This window comes from Tachypleus tridentatus, chromosome 13 (assembly GCF_004210375.1).
Source record: "Tachypleus tridentatus isolate NWPU-2018 chromosome 13, ASM421037v1, whole genome shotgun sequence".
In the NCBI taxonomy this organism is placed as follows: domain Eukaryota; kingdom Metazoa; phylum Arthropoda; class Merostomata; order Xiphosura; family Limulidae; genus Tachypleus; species Tachypleus tridentatus.
Window position 1 is genome coordinate 128699877 of NC_134837.1, and position 23679 is coordinate 128723555.

The window sequence follows — 23679 nt, forward strand, 5'->3', positions numbered from 1 at the left end:
ACGTTTGCCTCCGATAGAATGAGAGTAAGAATATTAAAACATTTCAATCATGACGCCTATGGGATCCCTGGGAAGGGTAGAGGGGCTGGAAACCCACAAATCAGTGCCACATTCGGACTTAGTGATCTTGAAAACCTACCCTGGATATCTTGCCAACGCATTTTATTCCCTTTTGGTCGGGGGGGGGGGCTACTCCATATAGAATAGGACACCACCGGATCACTCCGAGTGTGTCTGCTCAGTTTGATTCTGCTAGCTCCAAAGTTGAGTTCACGGAATAACAAATCTACAACGCAGCGTGAATTAACATAGGATACGTGGGTATGTGGGTAATGTTTAAACGTGTTAGCACTGATATAGCAGTAGAGAAACGTTGTTTATTTACAGTAATACATGTTGCATTAAAGAAACTTTGTAAACATGGTATATAATACTTCATCATGTTAATACGCGAGTTAATGAACGAGTAATTGAAACTAACTTTTATTTATACAAACGTACCAAGATTGGAAGTATCAGTTCAGTTTGTACTGTAGAAAATAGAATATTAGATTGTGATCACAATGTTTAGACTGTGGAAAGCTTATTCTGAGTTTTGTCACATTAGAGTTTTGATAACGTTTATTGGTTAAAGCATGTAAAGGCGTTGCCATTTTCTTTGTAAAAGGTGAGTCGATGTTAAAAATGGTCGTGTGTGGGTGTTATATATTTTTCTGAAAAGACCACGGTGATAGGAAACACCAAAGCTTTCGTTTGACGCAAAATTATTTTAATAATCGACTTTTTTATTAAAAATGTTGAAGTAATTACACTGTACACAAATTATAGCTCTAGTTTAAAATAGTTCAACAATATAAAAAGGTCAGTTTAGAAAAAAAACGAACTGTTTAACGTAATAACTGTATATTCTAATATAATCGGTGATTTAGTGCAGTGTTTCTCATACTTTTGTCATCTACGCCCTCTTTAATAAATATGATTTGCTGTGCGGCTTTTTTTTTTTTTTAAGAGTGGATTATGTGATGAGATTTAACACACGGATATACATTAAAGCGTTATGCGTTGTAGTAATAACGTATTATCTTAATTTATGTCCACGTCCACACGTCTTAATAATGTCTACAAATGAGTCGTTTAATTACAATCTTGGTATATACATAGCATGGGCATTCTACAAAAAAAAAGATGAACATCAGCCAGCTCATTCATCAAAGACTCTTTTAATTTCAAGTCTAATCTAAATCAACTTAATCATAAAGCCTTAATGGCCAGTTTCAATGTTATATCCCTCTTTACAGAAGTTCCAACCACTGAAGCCTGCAAGATAGCCTTAGAACTCAATATCCGAGACCCTAACCCAACTATAGACATTCCCAGCAACCAATTAGCAACCCTCATAGAATTCACCACGATAAAGACAAACTTCATGTTCAACAACCACAACTATATACAAACAAATGGCCTAAGCATGGGCAACCAAGTATCACCAGTTCTAGCCAATATTTTTATGACACAAGTTGACACACAAGCAATTAACACAGCATTACATCCACCACTATACTGGTACAGATATGTAGATGACACGGTTGCGGGATTCAGATCTACAGAACACATACTTAATTTTTTCAATCGCATTAACTCTATACATCAAAAAATAATCACGAAACCATATACTGCTGCATACCATATATTCCTGACATCAGCAGACAAATAACCAACATTTGGCAAAAACTAGTAACAAAATATGACATTCTAGTTAATACCAAATTTATTCAAAAACCAGGCACAAAAGTGAGGTCTATATTATGTAAAAACTACACTGACAAACACTACACCAACATTATTTATAAAATACAATGTGATAACTGCCACGACTTCTATATTGGAGAAACAAGTAGAAAAATGGAAACCAGATTCAAAGAACATAAAAAGTCACCTTCACACGTTTTCGAACACTGCAAGCTAAATAAACACAACATAACCATAGAAAACACTCAAATACTAAATAAAGAAACAAACATAAACAAACGCAAAATTAAAGAAGCCTTACTTATACAACTTAAACCCAAAATAAACCAATACAAAGGAACGCCTTTATACTTATATTAAATATAATAAAATTATATATTCAAACATCTAACACCGCCCTCTACATTTCAACACTCAGTTACACAACCCCTTCCAAACATGTGGTCAGCTTCCGGTCAGTTACCTCTTTCTTTCTTTGTGAACCTGACGATGACCGAAGAAGGTCGAAACGTTGTTCGCTCTTCTACGTAAAATATTTTCTCAACCCAAACGAGCCGTTTTTGCATATATTATGAATAATTAAGGTGTTTGAAATTTTGTTAGGAGTTGGAAGTGAATAAATAGAACTAATATAAAAGTCGTCCTTATTTAACTACAGAACAATGAGTACAGACAGCGTCGTTATGTTTAACGTGACTTAGTAAATAAACTGCTTAACAAGAAGGCCTAAGACAATTTATTCTTTTCTTCAACTGATAAACATATATAAAGCCTAACTCACTGAGCAAGTCAAGGTAACTAACTTGGATCTTGTTTGTACAAATCTTAGATTGAAAAACGAAACGTTACACAGGACGTGAACTTGTTAACGTTTCGGGTTGCAGAATGCAAGGCACAAAGTTGAAGAAATTTTCAGCCATCAGCGCACTAACCCGTTTACAGTGGCCGCTTCCCGCACTGCGTTTCAAGACCTGAACTCACAGGCAAAGCTCAGCATTCACTTTTGAAATGATGGGAAAACAGACGCTAATAATACTGGTGCCAAATTTTATTTCACAAACAGAATATTCTACAATAAATTGTTAGGAATTATATACACTGTCACTGACATTTCAAAATACGACGTAACTTAAGGAAAAAAATGTAGGTTTACCATATGTTATTATTTAGCGGCTCTTAGCACGGCCGAAATGCTCAACAATTTGCTTTCACGGTAGGCAATACAAGTAGCTCAGAGTATTGGCTCTGAGTGAAACCAAAAGTGCAACACATTTAACCTTTTTAAAGTCAAACAAATAATTTAAATTAATAGATTACCCTAAAAAACTTTCCCGACGGGTACTTTTGCTTGTTTGGAGCTATTCTGAAAATAAAATTGTAAACTCAAATTAATTTGCTTATTTGCAACTATTGATGTTGCAAACTGTTGATGTTAAGTTGGACTTGAGTTTGTTTGACCTATTGCTACAATGTCGAACAATGGTAAACTAAAAATCTCTATCTCTTCTTATTTGTATTAAAAATAATAATCCCGCCATCATCGCTCAGATCTATATAGGCACTAAAGTCTCGATATAAAGTTTTACTTATGGGAAAATTAACTTGTAAATGCGAGCATCCTAAATGCGCTTCGTACCTAAAATGCAGTTACTGTGAATGTCCGAATGATGATTTGTCACTGAATATAAATTTACATCGTAAACGTGGGAGGTAAGCAACCAATTGGAAGTGAAGAACCGATTCCACCGCGAATAAGAGAAGTAGAAAAAGTTACGATTTGGATGAGAATGAATTTCAAGATTGTGGTGATGCATAACGGGGTGATGTTGATGGTACAATTGAATCTCTGGTTTTGAGTGACGCTGACTGAGTTCGGAATGACCTCGATGTAGGTGGCGCTCCTACGTTTTGGAAGTGACACAGAAGCCGTAAGCAAAAAGCTCCAACTGAAGCCATTGGTGTTCGTGATTATTTTGGTTTAGATTCCAGTTAAACTAATAACCTGCTTGACACAGAAACATGGACCTCCCATCAGAGACTGAAATTCGTCAACTTGTCGCTACCTTAGTAGCGCAACACCAAAACCATTGGGCAATTCAAACTGTGTTCAGGGTCTCTTTAGAAGCACTTTGATAGACATAGTTGCCGATTCAGACTTTACAAGCACACCAGTAGTGACTTCTGCAAAAGCCAACATCATTCATATGGGTGACAAGGAAATTGCCACTACTCAAACTAATGCTAGGATTAAATCGTTCGTCTCTTAAAGCATAAAAAAAGGAAAACATCGTCCATGAAGATTAAACTATTGGTTAAGTCCGTTATTTTTGTTTACTATCAGGTTTCTTATTGTTGGTAAAACTACTGGTTAACTTCTTATCTTTGTTTACTACCATTAATCAGGCACAAAAAAAACAATAGAGATTTCCATTAATCAGATACAAAAGTAAAACAAAAAAATTCCCATTAATCAGATACAAAAAAAACAACAACAACAAAGATTCCCATTAATCAGATACAAAAACAACAACAGATTCCCATTAATCAGATATAAAAAACAACAACAGATTCCCATTAATCAGATATAAAAAACAACAACAGATTCCCATTAATCAGATATAAAAAACAACAGAGATTCCCATTAATCGGATATAAAAAAACAACAGATTCCCATTAATCGGATATAAAAAGAACAACAGATTCCCATTTATCAGACACAAAAACAACAACAGAGGTTCACATTTATCAGATACAAAAAACAATAGAGGTTCATATTTATGAAGTACAAAAACAACAGCGGTTCACTTTGACCTGGTACATAATTTTCTGTTGTTGATCAATCGGTTCTTAATTCGATAAGGTCAGGTCACTTATCAGTCAGCTTCACATACATTTATGAGAATATGAGGTAAGTTACTGTGTAAAGTTAATTATACACACAAACATGTTTCTGTTACTTGCACTGAACCTTCATGTAACTGTAACCACGTAGCACATTATTTTATTACACACATCGTTTTAATTCATTATTTTGTGTATAACATTGATAGTATATATATTTGATTAAAGCAAAGTGAATGAATACCTATCTGTACGCCGAGTGTTTGCTATACAAACCATTGAAATATCTAGTACCTCCAAGCTAAACTTCAGCCCCACCCCTCCACTCAGCATAGCGCAGTATATTTGTTACGTTAAGATCGATATGTCTATAATTCATGGTGTACAAGATGAGTGGATTTTACCTGTGGTGTTTGTTTCGGACCAATAGTAGTGCAGTTCTGATACGTAAACATTACTAAACCTAAATTAAAAACAAAACAAAAACCATCAATCAACACAACAAATGAGGCTAACGACAAACAGAACTGAATATCTCCTTACCAACTTCCTGCTACCTGGAAAGTTAAATACCACATACTTATTTGACGTACGTATAACAACTACCGTATAAAGATATTGAAATGAATTCAATCACGATTGTATATCAACATTACAGATACAACAATGACTATACGACATCACTAAGGTACAACAAGGGCCGTTAATCAGCATTAACAACGATCGCATGTCAACACTATGGTACAGCAATGACTGTACGTCAACATTATCGTACATCAACATTCAACAACAACCAAACATCAAATTAGTGGCACAACTACAATGCATATCAAAACTCTTGAGTACAACCACGAATGGAACAACGGCCATTTTGCAAAGCTATAAGCATTAATGTACACTGTTCAAATCACGTGGAAACAGTCTTATCTCAACTTAAATTCTTTCATAACCCCTTCTACCCCAATTTTCGTCGACTGGCAAATTATTTTTACATATGTATGCAACTTATTTGAAAGATTAATTAATAATGAAACTAATTTGTTGATTTTGCAGAATATTTACGTATAAATTTCCTATAATTAGCTCTTATAATCATTATGCCATTTACGTGCGTATAACTGAAGTGTACGAGATACTCCACTGAAGTAATTTTTATGAGTCATAATTCAGAACTTGTAATGTTTGCAGCTAACTATGACAGTAACTACCTGATACCTGAAGACATGCACAAAACCTTTTATATTGCGTTTCATACTAATATCTCAATTCGTACTTCAACGGATATGTAATTAGGCTTACTGGTTTATGATACCAAAAAGAATAATGCACACTGCCAATTCTTATTTCCAGCCAACACCTTTACAGTGGGCGTTGGAAGCAAAATGTGTACAATTGGAAGTAACTCAGGCTTTTCAGAAGTGGACACATGTCGCACCCTCTCCCCCCCCCAACCTCCTTCCTCGGAAAATTTTTGTAATTGGAGTAGCGATTTGAACTGTTCTTACTTGGGGAGTTACAAGAGTGGAAAAAAAATACGAAATTAGTGTGAGAAGTAGCTTACGTGTCCTGAAACGAAGCAAAACGTAATGTTGAGAGGAGTTCGGAATATTGTCGAAAATTAATCAAGGAGGAAAATTATGTGCTGCTCCCCTCTCCGCCATTCCGATGACTACACCCTAAGATAAAAAATAAAAATGACACACAGACAAACGTACATTTTATAAAATTTTAATACGAACACTGTTCTCTAAATTATATATGACTAACCCAAAGGTTTCGAGTTCAATATTATAGCTCTTCAACCATCGAGTTATTAAATGTTTCTAGATATCGTAAATCCATACACACCTTTTTTCCATGATTCCCACCGTTTAAATATTTATTATCGATTTGTTCGTTTGACCATTTTAAGAACAAAGCTACACAATGAGCGATCTGTATTGTGCCTACTACAGGGATTGAACCTTAACTTTAAGCTTTACAGCCCACAAGCTAACTACTAAACTACTGGAGGAATATATTATTAACTAAAGTTCTAGCTTCGTACGTTATTGGTATATTTACAGTCGTTAATAACTATTGTTTAAAGTTGAGTATTGGAGAATTACAATATGCCAGAGGCTCAGAAGTTTCTAGATTCTTGCTTACGGGAGAGCACGTGATAATAACCAAGTAAAATTAATTATCTGATTGATTGATTGACGATATGGAATCAAGCACAAAACTACACAGTGTGCTATCTGTGACCTGCCCACCACGGGTATCGAAACCCGGTTTCTAGCGGTTTGTGTCCGCAGATATGCCGCTGTGCCACTGGGAGAGGCACCAAGTAAGAACACCAATGTTAATATGCGAAAAATAAATGCTGTTACAAACACCTCAAATACTCCAACCTCAGCATTTATAAATCGAAGAACATTAATCAATTACTTAAAACTTCCTTGAGTACTGAACTTTTTAAACATTTCAATTTAAAATATGCATAAATATAACGTGAAATGACTGGTAGAAAAGTAATAAATTTATTATAAAAGAAACAAAAATCACTTTAGGCTTAACGAAGTTCTTCGAGAACTACTTCCTAAATGGCGGGCGCATTACGATCAAAAATCAATGTGGAGTCATCTCTACATATCAATCTTCCCGTGCTTGTGGCAAATCCTAATAAAATCAATATACATTATCACTTCAAGTACCATATAAATTTACAGCTACCATTGATAATTTACTCACACAAGAGCCATAATTGCCAATTGTGTCAAACTATTCCTTCAGGCCTCAATACACAGATTTGATTACGTTATGTTGAAATGATTTATAATAATCAAATCAGCAAATCACATAACAACCACGGCCGAAATAAAGTTGCAGTAGAATGGCATGTATCAGAACTAAATTTTCACATTATTTAGCGTTGCTTAGTTAGTGTAACGTAACCGATAATCGATCGCTTTTGGAAAGATTATGTAAAAGCTTTTTTCCAGTAAAATAATGTTCATGCTCTCTAAATCATGAAGCTGTTTCTAGATTATTGTAAATCCATACACATCTTTATTTCTGTTCCATTATTCCCACCGTTTAAATAAAATAACAGTAGAAACTTATACCTGTACTCAATAGCTTTAAAAACAAATAAACATGGATGAGCTTGGGGTACGATAAGGAACATCCATAAGGATATCTACAACGAGTCTTAACCCAGCCGTAGAAGGCAACGTAAAAGGTAGAACCTAGGAACACAAAGGTCAGTGATAAAAACACACAAGACGAATCTCCGTCTCGTAAGGCCCTCGCATTTCAACCGTAAATCAAAGGGTCATTGTTCCAGGTTTCGGGATTTACGTCTTCTAGACCTGAGAGGTCAAGTTCAAATTGACCTCTTCCTCCTTCCTATATTGTTGTATTTCATATTGTTCTTATTAATTTGACGTGTTGACCGCTGTTGTATTTTCATTGTTGCCTCCTTGTTTACAATTTGTCTCCTTCTCAGAGTCATGCCCATGTATTTTATTTATGTTGTTTATTGAGTTATTTTATTTATTGAATTGTTATGTCTTGTGCTTTGTGTTGTAGAGCTCATGAACAAATAGAGTGGACTTGTACTTAAAAATATGGATTTCGAAACTCACAGTGGTCAGAGCACAGATAAACAACACACTGCCTATAAAAACGACACAAACTGCTTCTACGATATAACCCTTTAACTATCGCGTACCCCAAACAGCTGGAAATTAATTGCAAATCGTAGATAAATTGGCTCACGCAGTCCACTTATATTAATAGCTTACAGCAGCGTTTCCCAAACTTTTCTCATCTTCAATAAATATGGTTTCTTGCACGTTCCCCTTCTTTTTTGAAAGAACGAGTTACGTGATGATATGTATCAAACGTATACTCTAAAAGGTTATATGTGGTGTAGTAATTACTCATTACTTTAATGTGACATTATTGCAATACTGTCTCTTCTCTAATTGTTCGAGCCCCTCCAAAATATCATTTGCGTCCCCATGGGGAAGGAGACTACATTTTGAGATAGCGTGGTTTACAGCCTTAAATTGGAACGGGCAAGATATTTAAAACACTTAAAAATAACAATTAGCTTTCTATTCTTTATGGGATTAAACATCACACATTTTATTGTAATTTTACTAGAGACCAAAAACGATCCATACATTTTAATTCTCAATGTCAATTTTAACTCGCAAGGGTTAGATCCCGAGACCTATCTATCCTATGTTTAAGGCTAGCACCTCCTGTCTCTGTATGACAGCGTGCGGCAAAAGGAATTGTTAACCTGTCAATGTGTCGCCCAGTTTGGAAACTACTCTCTCTCTCTCGATGTTTGGGTAAGAAATGTTCATACCCTGGAGGGTCAGGTTCTCTGTGACCTCTTCCTCCTCCCCGTACTTATGATCTTGCCGTATTGGAATTTGTAATTATTGAACTGAATATTATTCTGATCCTTTTCAGGGCAATGTCCATGTATTGTGGCTCATATATAGTGATTATTTTATTCTATCAGCAGAATAACCCAGAATAACTGGGGAGAGATATTTAGGACTAGCTTCATCATGTATGAGGTACCTGTCTAGTTTCCATAATAATTCGTTTTTCATCCAATTCTTATTAAAGTACATTATTGTACTATGTAGGAGTCTATCTGGTGTGGTTGGTATGTTCGAGTACTTGTGAATGAACTGGGATGATATAGTTCTTGGAACTCTGTATGCAGTTGTGAGGGGTGTGTTTTGGATTGTTTGTAGTTTGGTTTTAATTATTTTATTGCTTACAGTTATGCATGCTGGAGCTGCATAATCTATTACAGGTCTAATATATGTTTTATAGATTTTTAGTATGTTATCTGTAGATGCTCCAATGTTTTTACCAGTTAAACTCCTAGCATAGTTAGTTCTTCGCCAGACTTTATTTTTAATTTCGTTCGCATGATTGATCCAAGTTAGTTTTGAATCATAGGTCAGACCTAAAAATTTTGCCGATGGGGCAGTCCGAAGTAGTGTGCCATTCATATATAATTCTGGCTGTTGTTTTTTGTGTTTTGTCAATTTCGTAAAGACTACGAGTTGTGTTTTTGCTGTGTTTATTTTTATTCTATATTTTTGACAGTATTCACTTTTCGAGAGGCCTGGCATGGCCAAGCGCGTAAGGCGTGCGACTCGTAATCCGAGGGTCGCGGGTTCGCGCCCGCGTCGCGCTAAACATGCTCGCCCTCCCAGCCGTGGGGGTGTATAATGTGACGGTCAATCCCACTATTCGTTGGTAAAAGAATAGCCCAAGAGTTGGCGGTGGGTGGTGATGACTAGCTGCCTTCCCTCTAGTCTTACACTGCTAAATTAGGGACGGCTAGCACAGATAGCCCTCGAGTAGCTTTGTGCGAAATTCCAAAACAAACAAACAAACACTTTTCGAGAGAAACATGGCGATATCGACATCTGTCGGGCACTGCCCGAACTAATAGCTCGAGGTAGTTCACAGTTTTATCATTAGATCGCGTTACATTCCTTTCGATGACATTTTCGAATGTTTGAGGTGTTTTTGCTCACTTGTACTTTCGGCTATGCCAGTGACTTCTCGAACTTTCTCGTTTGTCATATTTTGTACATAAATACTTGTCGACTCTCCGGGTCCGTCAGTAATCGAAATAACTGAAGGATGTTGTGATCAAGTGTATGCGAGGTCTAGCGAAGTTCATTGAATTATTTTGTTGATTTTTAGTCCTTGTGCATAAAAATGGAAAGATTTTTGAACACTAATAAGAAGTGTGGTGCTGAAGAAAAGGATGGTGAACCACAGACCAGTGGCAAAATTGTGAAGAAACAGAAATACCAGAAATATGACGAAACTTATATTGATTTAGGTTTTACTTCGGTAGATGTCAATCATGAAGAGTGTCTGCAGTGTGTATTATGTCTAAAAGTCTTGGCTCCAGAGTGCATGCTTCCAAGTAAATACCACTTAGAGACCGATCATCCTAACATGGTTAGTACATTATTTCACCAGAAACTTAGAAAATTTGAAAAAAACAAGAAGGTACATTTTTGAAACAAGCATCAATACCAAGCAATGCTTTGCTAGCATCCTACAAAGTGGAATATAGAGTCTCGAAATGTAAAAAGCTTCATATCATCGCAGAAGAACTGATTTTACTGAATCTGAGGGAGGACCGCTTTCAAAGGTGCCTTTATCCAACACTTGACCTCAACGATCAGCTAATTGAAGAAATGAAAGGGAAGGAACTCAGATTACAGCTAGATGAGGCGACGGATAATAACAAGGATACTCATTTGATTTTCTATACACGGTTCGTGAATGGTGACAAAATTGTAGAAGACCTTCTCTTTTGTAAAAGTATCACTACAGGTACAAAGGCTCAAAGTAGCTCTCCCATGGAAATGTACTGTCCCGTGTATTGGAATTAAGACAGCACACATCTTAGTTGTACTACTGTAGCTCAAAATAGCTCTCCCATGGAACTCTACTCTTATCTCGAAGAAGAAGAACACGAATGTGCTAAAAACTTCTTTGATACTGATTTTTTGTCAAACTTAGCATACCTGTGTGATCTCTTCGAAAAACTGAATGCGTTGAATCTCTCTCTGCAGGGAAGCAACACGCACATTCTGAAACTCGCAGAGAAGGTTTCAACCTTCAGAAGAAAGTTACTAATACGGAGAAGGAAAACGAATGAAGATAGTGGCAAAGACTACTTCCCCCTGTTGCAACAGTTTGTTAGATCCAATGAAGTTGATTTGACCCAATAACTAAAATCTGTTTTTGAGGAGCACCTAACACAGCTCAGTGACTAGTCTGAAAATTATTTTCCAGAAGATATGTGGAAGTTTGCATGGATCCAAGACCCATTCAAGGCTAAGACCCCATCTGAATTTACCTCTGCAGAAGAAGAAAATCTTATTGAGCTGTCTTGTTACAAGACTTTAAAAACAAAATTTGGCAGCATGGGACTAACTGAGTTTTGGGTATCAGTAAAAGATGAATATCCGATACTAAGTACTAAAGCTCATCGAATCCTAATTCCATTTGCGACGTCATAATTCTGCGAAGCTGGGTTTTCGTACGTTGCTGTGATAAAAAGCAAGTACTGCGCGAAAATCAATGCGTACCAGGAAATGAGGGTGGCAGTGTTCAATCTGATTCCAAAGTTTGAGAACACGTTTGTGCCCAACAAGCACACACATCCAATTTGTAATTGTGGTTATTTAAAATGAAATTAAAATATTGTTTTTATTTTCAATTTTCATATATTATTCTTTCACACGGTTACTAAGTTTTTAGGACATAAATACTTATTAAGTATTAAGTTGTTTGGACCTAATTTCTTAATAGACGGAACTGTTCGTTTTTTTTTTCTTTTGCCTAGGGGCGCCGTGAAAAAATTGCTGACACACAAAAGGCACCGTGAACCCAGAAAATTTGGGATACTCTGTCCTACAATGTACATCTACATTGTCCTACAGTATACACCTGGAAATGCTTGGAAACCTAATGATCATGGTCGTTACTTTCTCGTATCCATATCTGAAACTGGAAGTGTTCCGTCCTGTCTACATCTGAAACGAGAAGTGTTCCGTACTTCCCTCTTCTTAATAAGCCCTATAACGTTACCACCGCATTCTGACAGTAAGCGTACAGCTCCGGTTAGGTTAGTTATTTCAGAATTGTTCCCCGGTGAAAAGTCGAGAATTGCTAGATGTTTATGCTGCTCGATTCGTAATCTGAGGGTCGCGGATTTGAATCCCCGTCACACCAAATGTGCTCGCTCTTTCAGCCATGAGTGCATTACGATGTACGGTCAATTCCACCATTCGTTGGTAAAAAAGTAGCCCAAGAGTTGACCGTGGGTGATGATGACTAGCTGCCTTCCCTCTAGTCTTACACTGCTAAAATAGGAACGGCTAGCGCAGATAACCCTCGTGTAGCTTTGAGTGAAATTTTAAAAAACTTAATTAGAAAATAAAATGAAACAAGTTTTACAGTATATACTTATTTAATTAGGAAAATGAAACATCCATGAAGTTTACAGTACACTTAAATATCTTATTATGTTAATTGTTTTACATATAAATAATGAAATTTAATTGGACCACAACTTACCATTTCAAAACAAATAAACAAACAAGTACTGGGTGAAACATTGATAAGTTAATAGACATATAACGCTAAATTCCGGGACTCAGTTCCCAGCTCCGTCCACAAACAGACACGGGGACAAACACCAGATAATGGTTAATTTCAGAAGAGAAAACAAAACAAACCGTGTTCCATAAATGGTTAAAGGGCTATATCATCAGAACGTGTTTATTGCCGTGAAGTAAAGATTTTTACGTTGCTGTAGCATACGTTCTGGTTCTACCATTTTAAATGTCCAACACTAAACATACACGTAAAACAACAACACAATTTGTATGACGTCATGTGAAGTCAAGTGTACATCACATGAAGTTCCTTATTCATTTCGCATTACATTTAGCAGTATAATAATCTCTTCAAAAGAAATTCCAATGTACCTTCCCAGGAGCTCCATTTCATATTAAATTGGGGGAGCAACTTTAAAAATGTAGAAATCAGTCTATTATGTGAGCATGTCACTGATTATTTCCTGTATTATTTAATATCCATTTAAAGAGCTCAGCCTACACATATTAATAAGTACTGTTTCCTAAACAAACGAATGATATTAAGTATATGTTTATAACCACTGCCCCCCACCCGGGACAAAATGGAATATAATGTACTTCAAGGGGGAATTTTGCACGGGTGAAGTCCCCTCTGTACACCCCTTAATTCAACACCGCACACTCGTTTCCTTTACATAAACTGATGTTAAGTCAGAGTAAAACAACATCGAACGTGTAAGTTAGCTAACTCCAGCGTCATAAACAACAGTTTTATATACACATAAAACTATACACTAGAATATAAACTAACGGTGGGTATAACGAAGAAACGTGGATTAACCTCTAAAATGCGTTAAAATTAAAATGTCCATCAATTTAGAAACGATTATGAGTAAATTCACGGATTATAATTCTGGTTTTCATAGGCACGAAGTTATTAAATAAGTTTTTGAAACATACACACAGAATATCACAGAAAACTTGGAGCGCTTATACTATCATTAACCATATTTTCATTTTTTCCAAGCACTTACGTAATTATTTATATATAGTGAAATATTTTGTGGGAGTCATGCCACTTTTACAAAATACATGGGATATATTAACATACAAAAGATAGTGGGATGTTTTGTTTATGTTATGCAATTTCCACGAGAATGACCTTAATATTTCAAATCATGCTTACATAGGTTATTTCTACATATTTAAAAAAGGGACTTTTTCTCACAGTCATAACTTTCCTCAGAACAGGAGATTCCAAACATATTAACTTCACTGAGGACCCCAGCTTTCGAGGCCCTCCAAAACCATTGACCTTAATACCCAACCCAACATGACAAGAGGTTCTTTCTTTATAGTTCATATCATTACTGTATAGAAAATCATAGGTTATGTCATTTCCAAATAGAACACAAAACGTCTTGCTCCCCTTAAGCTTACATGTATGTTTCGACAGTTGCCAAGACATTTAGTTAGCACAAATTGTGTTTGTTGTTTCTTAGTCTCGCGTGCACGTGTCGACAGTCACAACTTGTTTAAAAAATTAATATAAGCACAAGTAGTTGTACTCTCACAAAGAAATATGTTAGAATCGCGTTGCCACGGTTACTTGGTGTTGGCAGTGTTATAACCCACGTAAATGTCACACGAATGAAACAAGTGTTTACGTCACTTGCATAACATATCAGACAAAACTTCGTCATAAACATTCGTTAAACGTTCGGTTCCACAACATATTGGGTGAACACATACATTAAAAACATTATGTATTTTATAGCAGTATTTTGAATATTCCTGTTAATTAAAGAGAAACCTTTTCTCCAACATTCTCAGAAAAGAGCATTTTCAATGTACCTGAAAATGTTATACAGTGTATAAGCGTTCAGTCAATTTTTTCCACAAAACTATTTCAAGATATTGAACCCATAGACTTCATTGATGAGAACTCGGCAAATAGAGAACTGTTTTGTTATCATTACTGAAATATTTGCGTTAAAAACTAATTGAATATGAACTGATAACTGTTTGTGATACAAATCCTCACTTTAAGTGGAGAACGAGCACAAAAAATGTCAATCTTCTGAAGAATTTTTTTTTGATAGATATACTGCACGATAGAAAAGTTGTAAAATATCTCTAAAATCCACTTTAGACAGTATGTGTTAAAATACTCACATCCACGTTATATATAGATTATTTGCAAAGAAAAAAATGAGCTTTTCGTCCATAACCATGCCTTTCACCTAAATTAGGAGACTCCAAATGATTTATTATGCTATAATAAAGCTATAAGCTTGGAGCCTCTCAGACCACTGTTAACATGGTAGACAACTCCAGATGATGAGCGTCCCCCCCAAAAAAAAAACAAAACACCTTTAACATCCTAGTGGGTGGTTAAGATAGTCCCATCTACGTCAGAGAGTAGTGGTTAAAACATTCACATCCATGTTAGAGTATATGAGTTAAAACAGAATCCGAGACAATGTCTCACGTCCATGATCACTGACTCTCGCTTTAAAACAAATTAACTTTTGATGTTGCACTTCTATTCTCATAAAAACAATTTAAAAAAAAAATTTGGTATTTTGGTGTTACTTTCATAAAGCATACGATGCATACTTTGTGAAAAATAATTATAAGTGTAAGACTTGAATGCGATAATCAGAAGTCGACCACCAAAATTTCTCTAATTTTTATAAGTATTCAAGAAGTTTTTGTTTTTTTTAACGATGTTTCAATTGTGGGCAATTGCTTTCAGTTTTTCTTCATATGAATTGATTTGGTTTGTTTTGAATTTCGCGAAAAGTACAAAAGGGCTATCTGCGCTAGCCATCCATAGTTTAGCAGTGTAAGACTAAAAGGGAGGCAGGTAGTCGTCACCACCCACCGCCAACTCTTACCAACAAGTTGCAAGGATTGACCGTTACATTATAACGCAACCACGACTGAAAGGGCGAGCATGTTTGGTGTGACGAAGATTCGAACCTGCGACCCTCGGATTACGAGTCAAGCGCCTTAACCACCTGGCCATGTCGGGCCAACTAAATTGTAATGCTTGTTTGTTTTTGAAATTTGTGCAAAGTTACGCGAGAACTATCTGTGCTAGCCGTCCCTAATTTAGTAGTATAAGAATAGAGGGAAGGCAATTATCATTACTACCTACCGCCAACTCTGGAGCTACTCTTTTATCAACGAATGGTGGGATTGGCCGCACATTATAATGCCTCCACAGCTGAAAGGGCGAGCATGTTTGATGTGACGGGGATTCGAACCCGCGGCCCTCAGCTTACGCACCATAATATAGACGACATAAATACATCTTTGGTGCAACATATTCCGTAATAAATCCCACTGTAAAAAAAAAACAACTTAGTGCATAGTTTAATATTTAAACTCTATTTACAGCCACCTTGAAAACTGAAAGAACATTCTTTTAGTAAGGAGTACAAATTTAAATCACTGAACACTACAGTCCCTGTGGCCCGACATGGCCAGTGGTTAAGGCACTTGACTCGTAATCAGAGGGTCGCGTTTTCGAATTCCCATCACACCAAACATGCTCGCCCTTTTAGCCGTGGGGGCGTTATAATGTCCGGTCAATCCCAGTATTCGTTGGTAAAGAAGTAGCCCAAGAGTTGGCGGTAGGTGGTGAAGAGTAGCTGCCTTCACTCTAGTCTTACACCGCTAAATTAGGGACGGCTAGCGCAGATAGCCCTCGTGTAGCTTTGCGCGAAAATTCAAAACAAACAAGTCCTTACTGTCCGATACGAGCTAACAAGTTTCTTATTTTGGTCAATACGACAAACATTTGACAGACTTACAACTTCCACTTGACTTGAAATGAACGTTACATAACAAATACGATAAAGAAAAACATTCTATTTACCTACCTGTAATTCACACCAAGCAACCGCTACTCCAGTGGCAGTGTCCAACCCTTTGTAAACTGTCTTGAAGGAACCTCGTCCTATTTCTTCTTCAAATTTTAGAAATCTGCCATCTGGTGAAGTATCTCTCGCTTCGTCATCTTCTAGAGCTGACTCAGGTTTACTTACACGGTTATGTGCATCTTTTCGAGTGGACACTAATTCTAAGTGACTTTTTGAAACACTTTCTCTAATTGGAATTTCTAAGCGAGTTACTGTTTGTGAATTTTTTACATTTTGTTCATCAACGGAATTTGTTTTGTTGCTTAGATTCTGTTGTTCTGTCCTCTCTTTATAATTCGAAAAGGTATTTTCAGCCTCGGTATCCAGAACACTTTTTTCAGAACTGTCGCAGATCGTAATTCCAGAGTCAGAAGAAACGACACACAACTGTAAGTTATCTTCAACTGAGAGATAGCTCGTGACATCTTCATCATCCGTGGTCTTTGTGAAAGAAAATCTTCTTAACAAGTGATCTTTAGCAGGCAAAAAACATCCACCAGTTTTCTTCTCATCTGTAGTTTTGCCATCAAGACCTTTTTTTTTGCCCTCATCTTTAACTTGTCGACACTTAGTGCTTTTTGACAGTTTTAAATTATTCTGTCCGATATCTTGCCTACTTTTCGCAGCTCCTGGTTTATAACAAGGTCTGGGCGGGGAGTGAATCTTCAAAAAGGGGGTATCATGGGACTCCTCGGAGGAGTCAGATGGTTCTTCCACACATAATCGACTTGGCAGTAATCTGCGGTTCTTCTGTTTACTCGGACTAGGAGACGACTGCTCACTCTTTCGATGTTCTGATTTAACGTTGTCCTTCTGAGGAGAACCGGGTAAAAAACAGGAGGTGTGGGGGGCTGCACTCTTATTTCCTTCCACAACATTTTTCTTAGTGCTGTGTTGAGGACTCCCAACTGTAGTTTGCAAGCGCCTTTTTGATACTGTACTTTTCACTGAACCTGTTGTATGGCCACTGGTACATTTTCGCTCAGCCTTAGAAGAGGAGGAAGGTTCTTGTTGAGGAGGTTTTGGTGAAAAGCGTCGAGTTAAGCGAGAATGGAAAGACTTTGTAGACGAGGTGGACTGGATTTCTTTACCGCTAGGGATAGTTTGCTTTTCACTGCGATTTAAACAGAAGCGAGAAGACTGACCACCTTTCTTTAGTTCACCTTTGGCCAAAGTATTAGTCTTCAGTGGTTTGTGGACAGTTCCATTCACTGAAATCTCCTTCAACTTGCTTCTGAACATATCAGCACGGTAGAGGCTGAACTGGTGCTTCACTGGCTGTTAAAAAAGGAACAAAACAGTTGATATAAAATCACAAATAGCCTTAAAAGTAGATTGAATGGTCAGTTGCTCACATTTCATCACACTTCGTATAAACTCTTTATAAACCAATTCATAGTTATTTAATATTTGTCCCTCATGGTTTTGATTATTAAATTCTCAAATTAATATGCAAAAACAAGAGCAGAATGAACTCAGGTCTTTATTTTCAATTAATAACAATAAATTTTTACATACAAAATATCTCCCGGTGAAACTATTTCCCCTGTCTTTTGTAATAAAGTTCAAAGTCACCAAACGCTATTTAGCTTAAGAAGTTAGCCTTCCACTTACCATAAGTAATATTTAAAATAACGTAACGAAAAGCAAGGCTACAGAAATTCATCTACAAAATTGAAGTCACCATTAATTCTCCGAAATTAAAAACAAAAATACCATATTATTATTATTAAATTCATTTTATCACATTTTTCTACTTACTGGATGTGCGTCTGCGTATAGATTTCCATAAAAGAGTAAATAGTTCACACTAACAGCACATATGAAATATACACATTGTATTAGTGGACCAACTACTGCACGTGCTCTTGTTTGATAAAAGATACAAGTTGCAAAAAAAAAAAAAAAAAAAAAAGATTGGATCTAAGTTTCAGAACTTAAGTTTGTTATTTTCAAATTTTGTTCCCAAACCTTTCAAACTGACTTTTCAAAAAGGTCAGTCACAGTTCAATAATTATTTAATAATAATATTTTCTTTTTTACGAATAAACCTTTTCTTCTTTTATTTCTAGTGGTCCCCCGCTGGTACAACGGTAAGTCTACAGATTTACAACGTTAAAATTAGGGGGTTCAGTTCCCCTCGGCGGATTCAGCAAATAGCCTGATGTGGCTTTGCTATAAGAAAAACACACACACATTTCTAATGTCACATCGTACAAACAGTGCCATTCTAGACTCAGAATAACAAAACAACCGCCATGTGTTAGACGTAAACATTACAAATGTTCGTGAATCAGATGTTATCACTACTGTATTGTTGGAATAACGGTGTGTTATTAATTCGTTGTATTACTGTTAGAATACTTGTTATAATATTATCTATAGGTTGTAAGCTATATTTCCAATGTTTTAATTTGGATCTTAGCTAGAGGTCACATCACGATGAGCAAGTTCTAAAAAACCTAGAATACTGGGAAAGAGTAGGAACCAAGACATTTGGGAACCTGTTCTAAAACAATATACAGATGTATACAAATACAGTTAGTTCAGTAGTGGTGAATAGTAATGAGTCTCTTTAGTTCGTTGACGTATTTTTTTTTATTAAGTTAATTAATCGATTAACAGTAATATTTTATATGAAAGCTTATATTTTACTTTAATCGTAGTACCATTAGCGAAGTATTTCCGTTTGAATATCTTTTATGAAGTTACCTAGACCTACAAGTTACGAAAGGGTGCTAGTCACAATTAAAGGCAACTTACAGAAACATTAAAAAACAAATAAACTATTTATCATCGTTACGTACATTGAACTTGTTGTAATTTTCAAACAATTTAAAATAACATTACAACAACAGTAAGAGCAATAATTGATAATGGCTATATGGAAGCACTCTTATTTCTGTCTTATTGAAATGAGAAAAAAATCGAGAGAGCCTCATTAAAAACACAGCAACTAAATGCTAGAATAGCATGATGCATTGTAAGATTAATGCTTGCGTATCCACGGGCTAATGTGGCATTCCTGCCAAAGGTCCAAAAGTTTCTAGAGTAGTATCTGTATACAAGTAAATTTTGTTAGTCTCCAAAATGACGCATATTTCGCACAAGGCTATAGATATTTTGTAACATTTTCTGTGGGTTGGAAGGGCGGGTCCTTCTGAATTATTTGGATAAAATAATTGGAAGTCCATATGGCGATAACAAATTAACTGATTTCTGCAATAAATGAACAACGTTTGCTACAGGCTACATTTATTTGTAGGCCTAATTTCATAAATAAACTTTTCAATGAATATTCCGGAACTAATGTAGGCCTAACGTAAAATGCAATGATTCAACAGCAATGCTAGAAATTAAGATATGCTTAATTTATTATACAGTGTCTCGAGATAAAGAAGTCCTATTTTTTGAAAACACTCGTTTTATGCTTATTACCTGAAATTTCTAGACCGTAACATCATGAAATTGCAGCTTATTGGTAAATTTCCAGTTTAGTGTACTGTTTTTTTTTATGTTCCACGATTATTAATGTGAATTCACAATCCAGAAAAGGGGGAATTTTATAAGCTATTTTTTAACACTTTAATTTTGATGTTTGTTTGCTAGAGGGTGAATGACGTTATGATCTAGAAATTTCATGTATTAAATAGAAACAGGGGTACGATATAAGTAATCAGTAAATCAGAGTTTAGATCTAGTCAGAGAGTTAAATATTAGGTGTGGAAAGTATCACAACTATTTTGCTGTTAAGTTATCAGATGAGTTACTGTTTATCCATTTATACATACTAATTAAGTTTTAACCCACCCTCTTTCGATCTCACCAGCTCACAGACTAGGTGTTAATAAAACAACATCATCACATTATAAGCTGAATGTGTTTCTGAGAAACTGAGTTAGTTTTGTATTTATAAAGAAAATCCTATGATTAATCAGTCACTTTCATCTGAAACTAAAAAAAAATATATCCATGGATTTTTATGGTCAAATCTAGTTGTCGTGTCATGATTCTAACTGCTTGAAACGCCTGCAAATGCTCTAGAAAAGTCCAGAACATCTTCTAAGAGGCAAAAATTTTTTAAAGATCATTTTTCAGACAAAGTGCACAAGAGTCTAATAGCTGGTAAGATCAGTGGTTATTGGTAAAACAATATATAGGTAATATAACTGAGCAATGGTTTCTTATCAGTAAAGGTGTTAATACCCATACCAGCCGTTCTGAGATACAAGAGCAGTGGATTACATCACACGTTATGTGAATATTCTATACTTGCTAAAAAACGTTTTTTTTCCCACTTACAAACCCCGTACATGCACTGAAGTTTTCTTTTTATGAGTTTGTAAGTTAGGTACGTGGCTCTGCGATTCATTTAAAATTTAATTTCAAAGTGATACTTTATTTTATCATAGACTTACCTGCTTCTAGATTAATCAAAATATTTGGTACCAGTTTCATGAACGTGAGATGTAGTGAACCAGTTATGGATATTATACACACCGATAAAACGAACGGTTATGATGCCTCTGAACAAAGTATTTTTCTGTGTTCATAAGGCCCGGCACGGCCAGGTGGTTAAGGCACTTGACTCCTATGCTTGGTGCAGAACAAGCTCGTTGTTTATACATGTGTGTGTATATTTCGAACTCGTAAGACATAACCCTTACTGTGCTGAGCAATAACAAAAAACATCATTATAAGTGTAACGACGAAAGACACTAAAGCTAGAGAACGTAAATGTCTTTTATGTTTTAGGCAACAGTGTGGCGTTAAATACAAAATATTTATGTATACATATTAAAATCACCTTAGTGTTAGGGACAGAGTAACATGAGCAGTGGATTACATCACAGCTTCGGACAAACAACCTTTATTAACATCCTGTCATTGCTTTTGTTTCTAAGTAACTTTGCGCTTAACAAGAAACACTATTTCCTATATAGGTTAAATTTAATAATTTATATTATAATTTTAATGTTATTGCGTTGTAGCTAACACTTTGCATTCAATACGCTTAAGACTTAAACAAGACACTGTTGTGTTGTAAAGTACGTTTTTATATTTTAACATAACCATTTTTACTCATATTTTATTGTTTGTTAAAACATTTTTTCAGTTTGATGTTTGTAGCCTAGAAATTCTTGAGAATCTAGATTTTCAGTGATGCGAGCTCGTATCGTATTTTCATTTACCTGCTAGCTTCTCTCGTGCGTACAGTATTTACTCCTATCCCTAGCAACTTCGTTGAAACACAAGCTATATATATTTATTAAACTGAAGTAACAGACGGCTTACTAAAAACTCGCTGAATAATAAATATCCCTCTATAAAAACAAAAAAACACCCTAAATCAATCACTCTACTGTTGCCTAACTCGATCTTTATACATGGATCAAAACATTTTCTAAACTATTAATGAAATTCTTGTGAAGAGATCCTTAAAAGTTACATAATTATGCAGAGAACGTAGCGCCAGATACAAAATTTAGGACTAGTAGAAGCAGGCAGAAAATATATGTAACTCTGTAGCCATGGAGATGTCTGAAGGAAAAAATATCTAAATACCATGTTACGCATTTGTGGAGTTAAAATGTTTGTTTAAAATGTAGAATATTCCTTAACTCATTTTGTGATTTCCCAGGATGGTCACGTTTCAGAACCACTATTCCGGTCGTCAAGTCACGACATGTGACGCCACAAAATAAAATCTCTAGCTATAACTAGACAAAATTATCAAATAAAGATTTAAAAAGATAGCCTACAACAGTATATCAAGTTGATGTATTTATTGAATTTGAATATATGTTACAAAACAAAACAAAAAAATCGTGGAACTTTAGTAAACCTTAACAACAATTTTTTAACATATGTTATTAAAGGCTAAAGTTTAAACGATATGAGTCTAGGGAGTAATAACCAATATATCAGAAACGTATTTTGAATCTCCAAGCTGGCTACATTATATCTGATAATGAAAGGTTTGCTAAATTTCCGAACAGTTTTGAAAACTTCCGATGCTCTGCATAAAATCTCCTACACATTTATTTATTCATAACGTGAAATCACCATTTTAGCTTCAAATTTCAGAGTAAAGCCTGTTATTATTCAGTTAATGAGTGGCATAACTACAAAAAAATGGACCTTACGGGCATAAAAAATAATTGGGCCCCCACAATTATTTCCCCCTAAGTAATAACTGCAGTTACGATTCTGGCTGATTTATATCATTAGCGTAACAGAATAGTTTAAAAAAATATATATACCTCCCGTTGTCGGCAATTCTTAAGTTTGTCAGGCTCTTCGGTTACCCTTTTGGTTCTAGTCACCCTCGTATTTGCAGGCCTACTTTGACTAATTAATACTAAATTAATATTACCGTTTATTTTATGGTTTACTTAAGTACTTGAAAAATGAAAATCAGTGTTCATATACGTTATATTTCTAAACTCTCGTTAATATTCAAACATTAGTACTATTAGCAACGTAATTGCTCAGATGGGAGTTATTGTCATACCTATCCTTAATCATATGTAATATTTAAAAATACGACAATTTGAAACGTATTTAAATCAAAGCATATTACACATAAGTGTATTTTTCTTAACTTTTTCTTGATAAAAGTGCTGAGAAAATATTTAAAATATAATTTAGTTAACCTACCGAGCAATAAGTTGGAGGCCATTCTATCCAAATAAGTTTTGTCACAATAGCGGCATAATAGCCTACGGCCTCTAAACGACACCACACCGTTTTACACACCACGATCGAAGACAACCACCAGCCGAACCAATTTCACACGAAAACTCCGATTCTGCTGCGTCGCAAAGCAGCAAATGCGCATTAATACATGGTGCTTTTTATTTCTTTATTATTAAATAATTTTCCACTGCAATTTATTTTACTATAAAATATTAATAATTAACATACATATAAAAACAGTATTTTTGAAAATTATTATTATTTTCATTCAAAAAGATACTTTAATTAAAAACTATTTTGTGTTGCGC

The 23679-nt window shown here is 35.4% G+C and overlaps 1 protein-coding gene across 5 annotated transcripts in view; it reads right to left on the reverse strand.

Moving 5' to 3' along the window:
* LOC143237371 (uncharacterized) overlaps positions 1 to 23487 on the reverse strand; it is an 89525-nt gene extending 66038 nt beyond the window's left edge. For all 5 annotated transcript variants that reach the window (XM_076476553.1, XM_076476552.1, XM_076476554.1 and 2 more), the window contains exons 1-2: positions 23333 to 23487; positions 16634 to 17950 (exon numbers count right to left, since the gene is read on the reverse strand). In XM_076476553.1, coding sequence (XP_076332668.1) covers positions 16634 to 17914 — 1281 coding nt within the window. In that variant the 5' untranslated portion in view covers positions 17915 to 17950; positions 23333 to 23487. The remainder of the gene's footprint in view (positions 1 to 16633; positions 17951 to 23332) is intronic.
* Between the last annotated feature and the right edge of the window lie 192 nt (positions 23488 to 23679).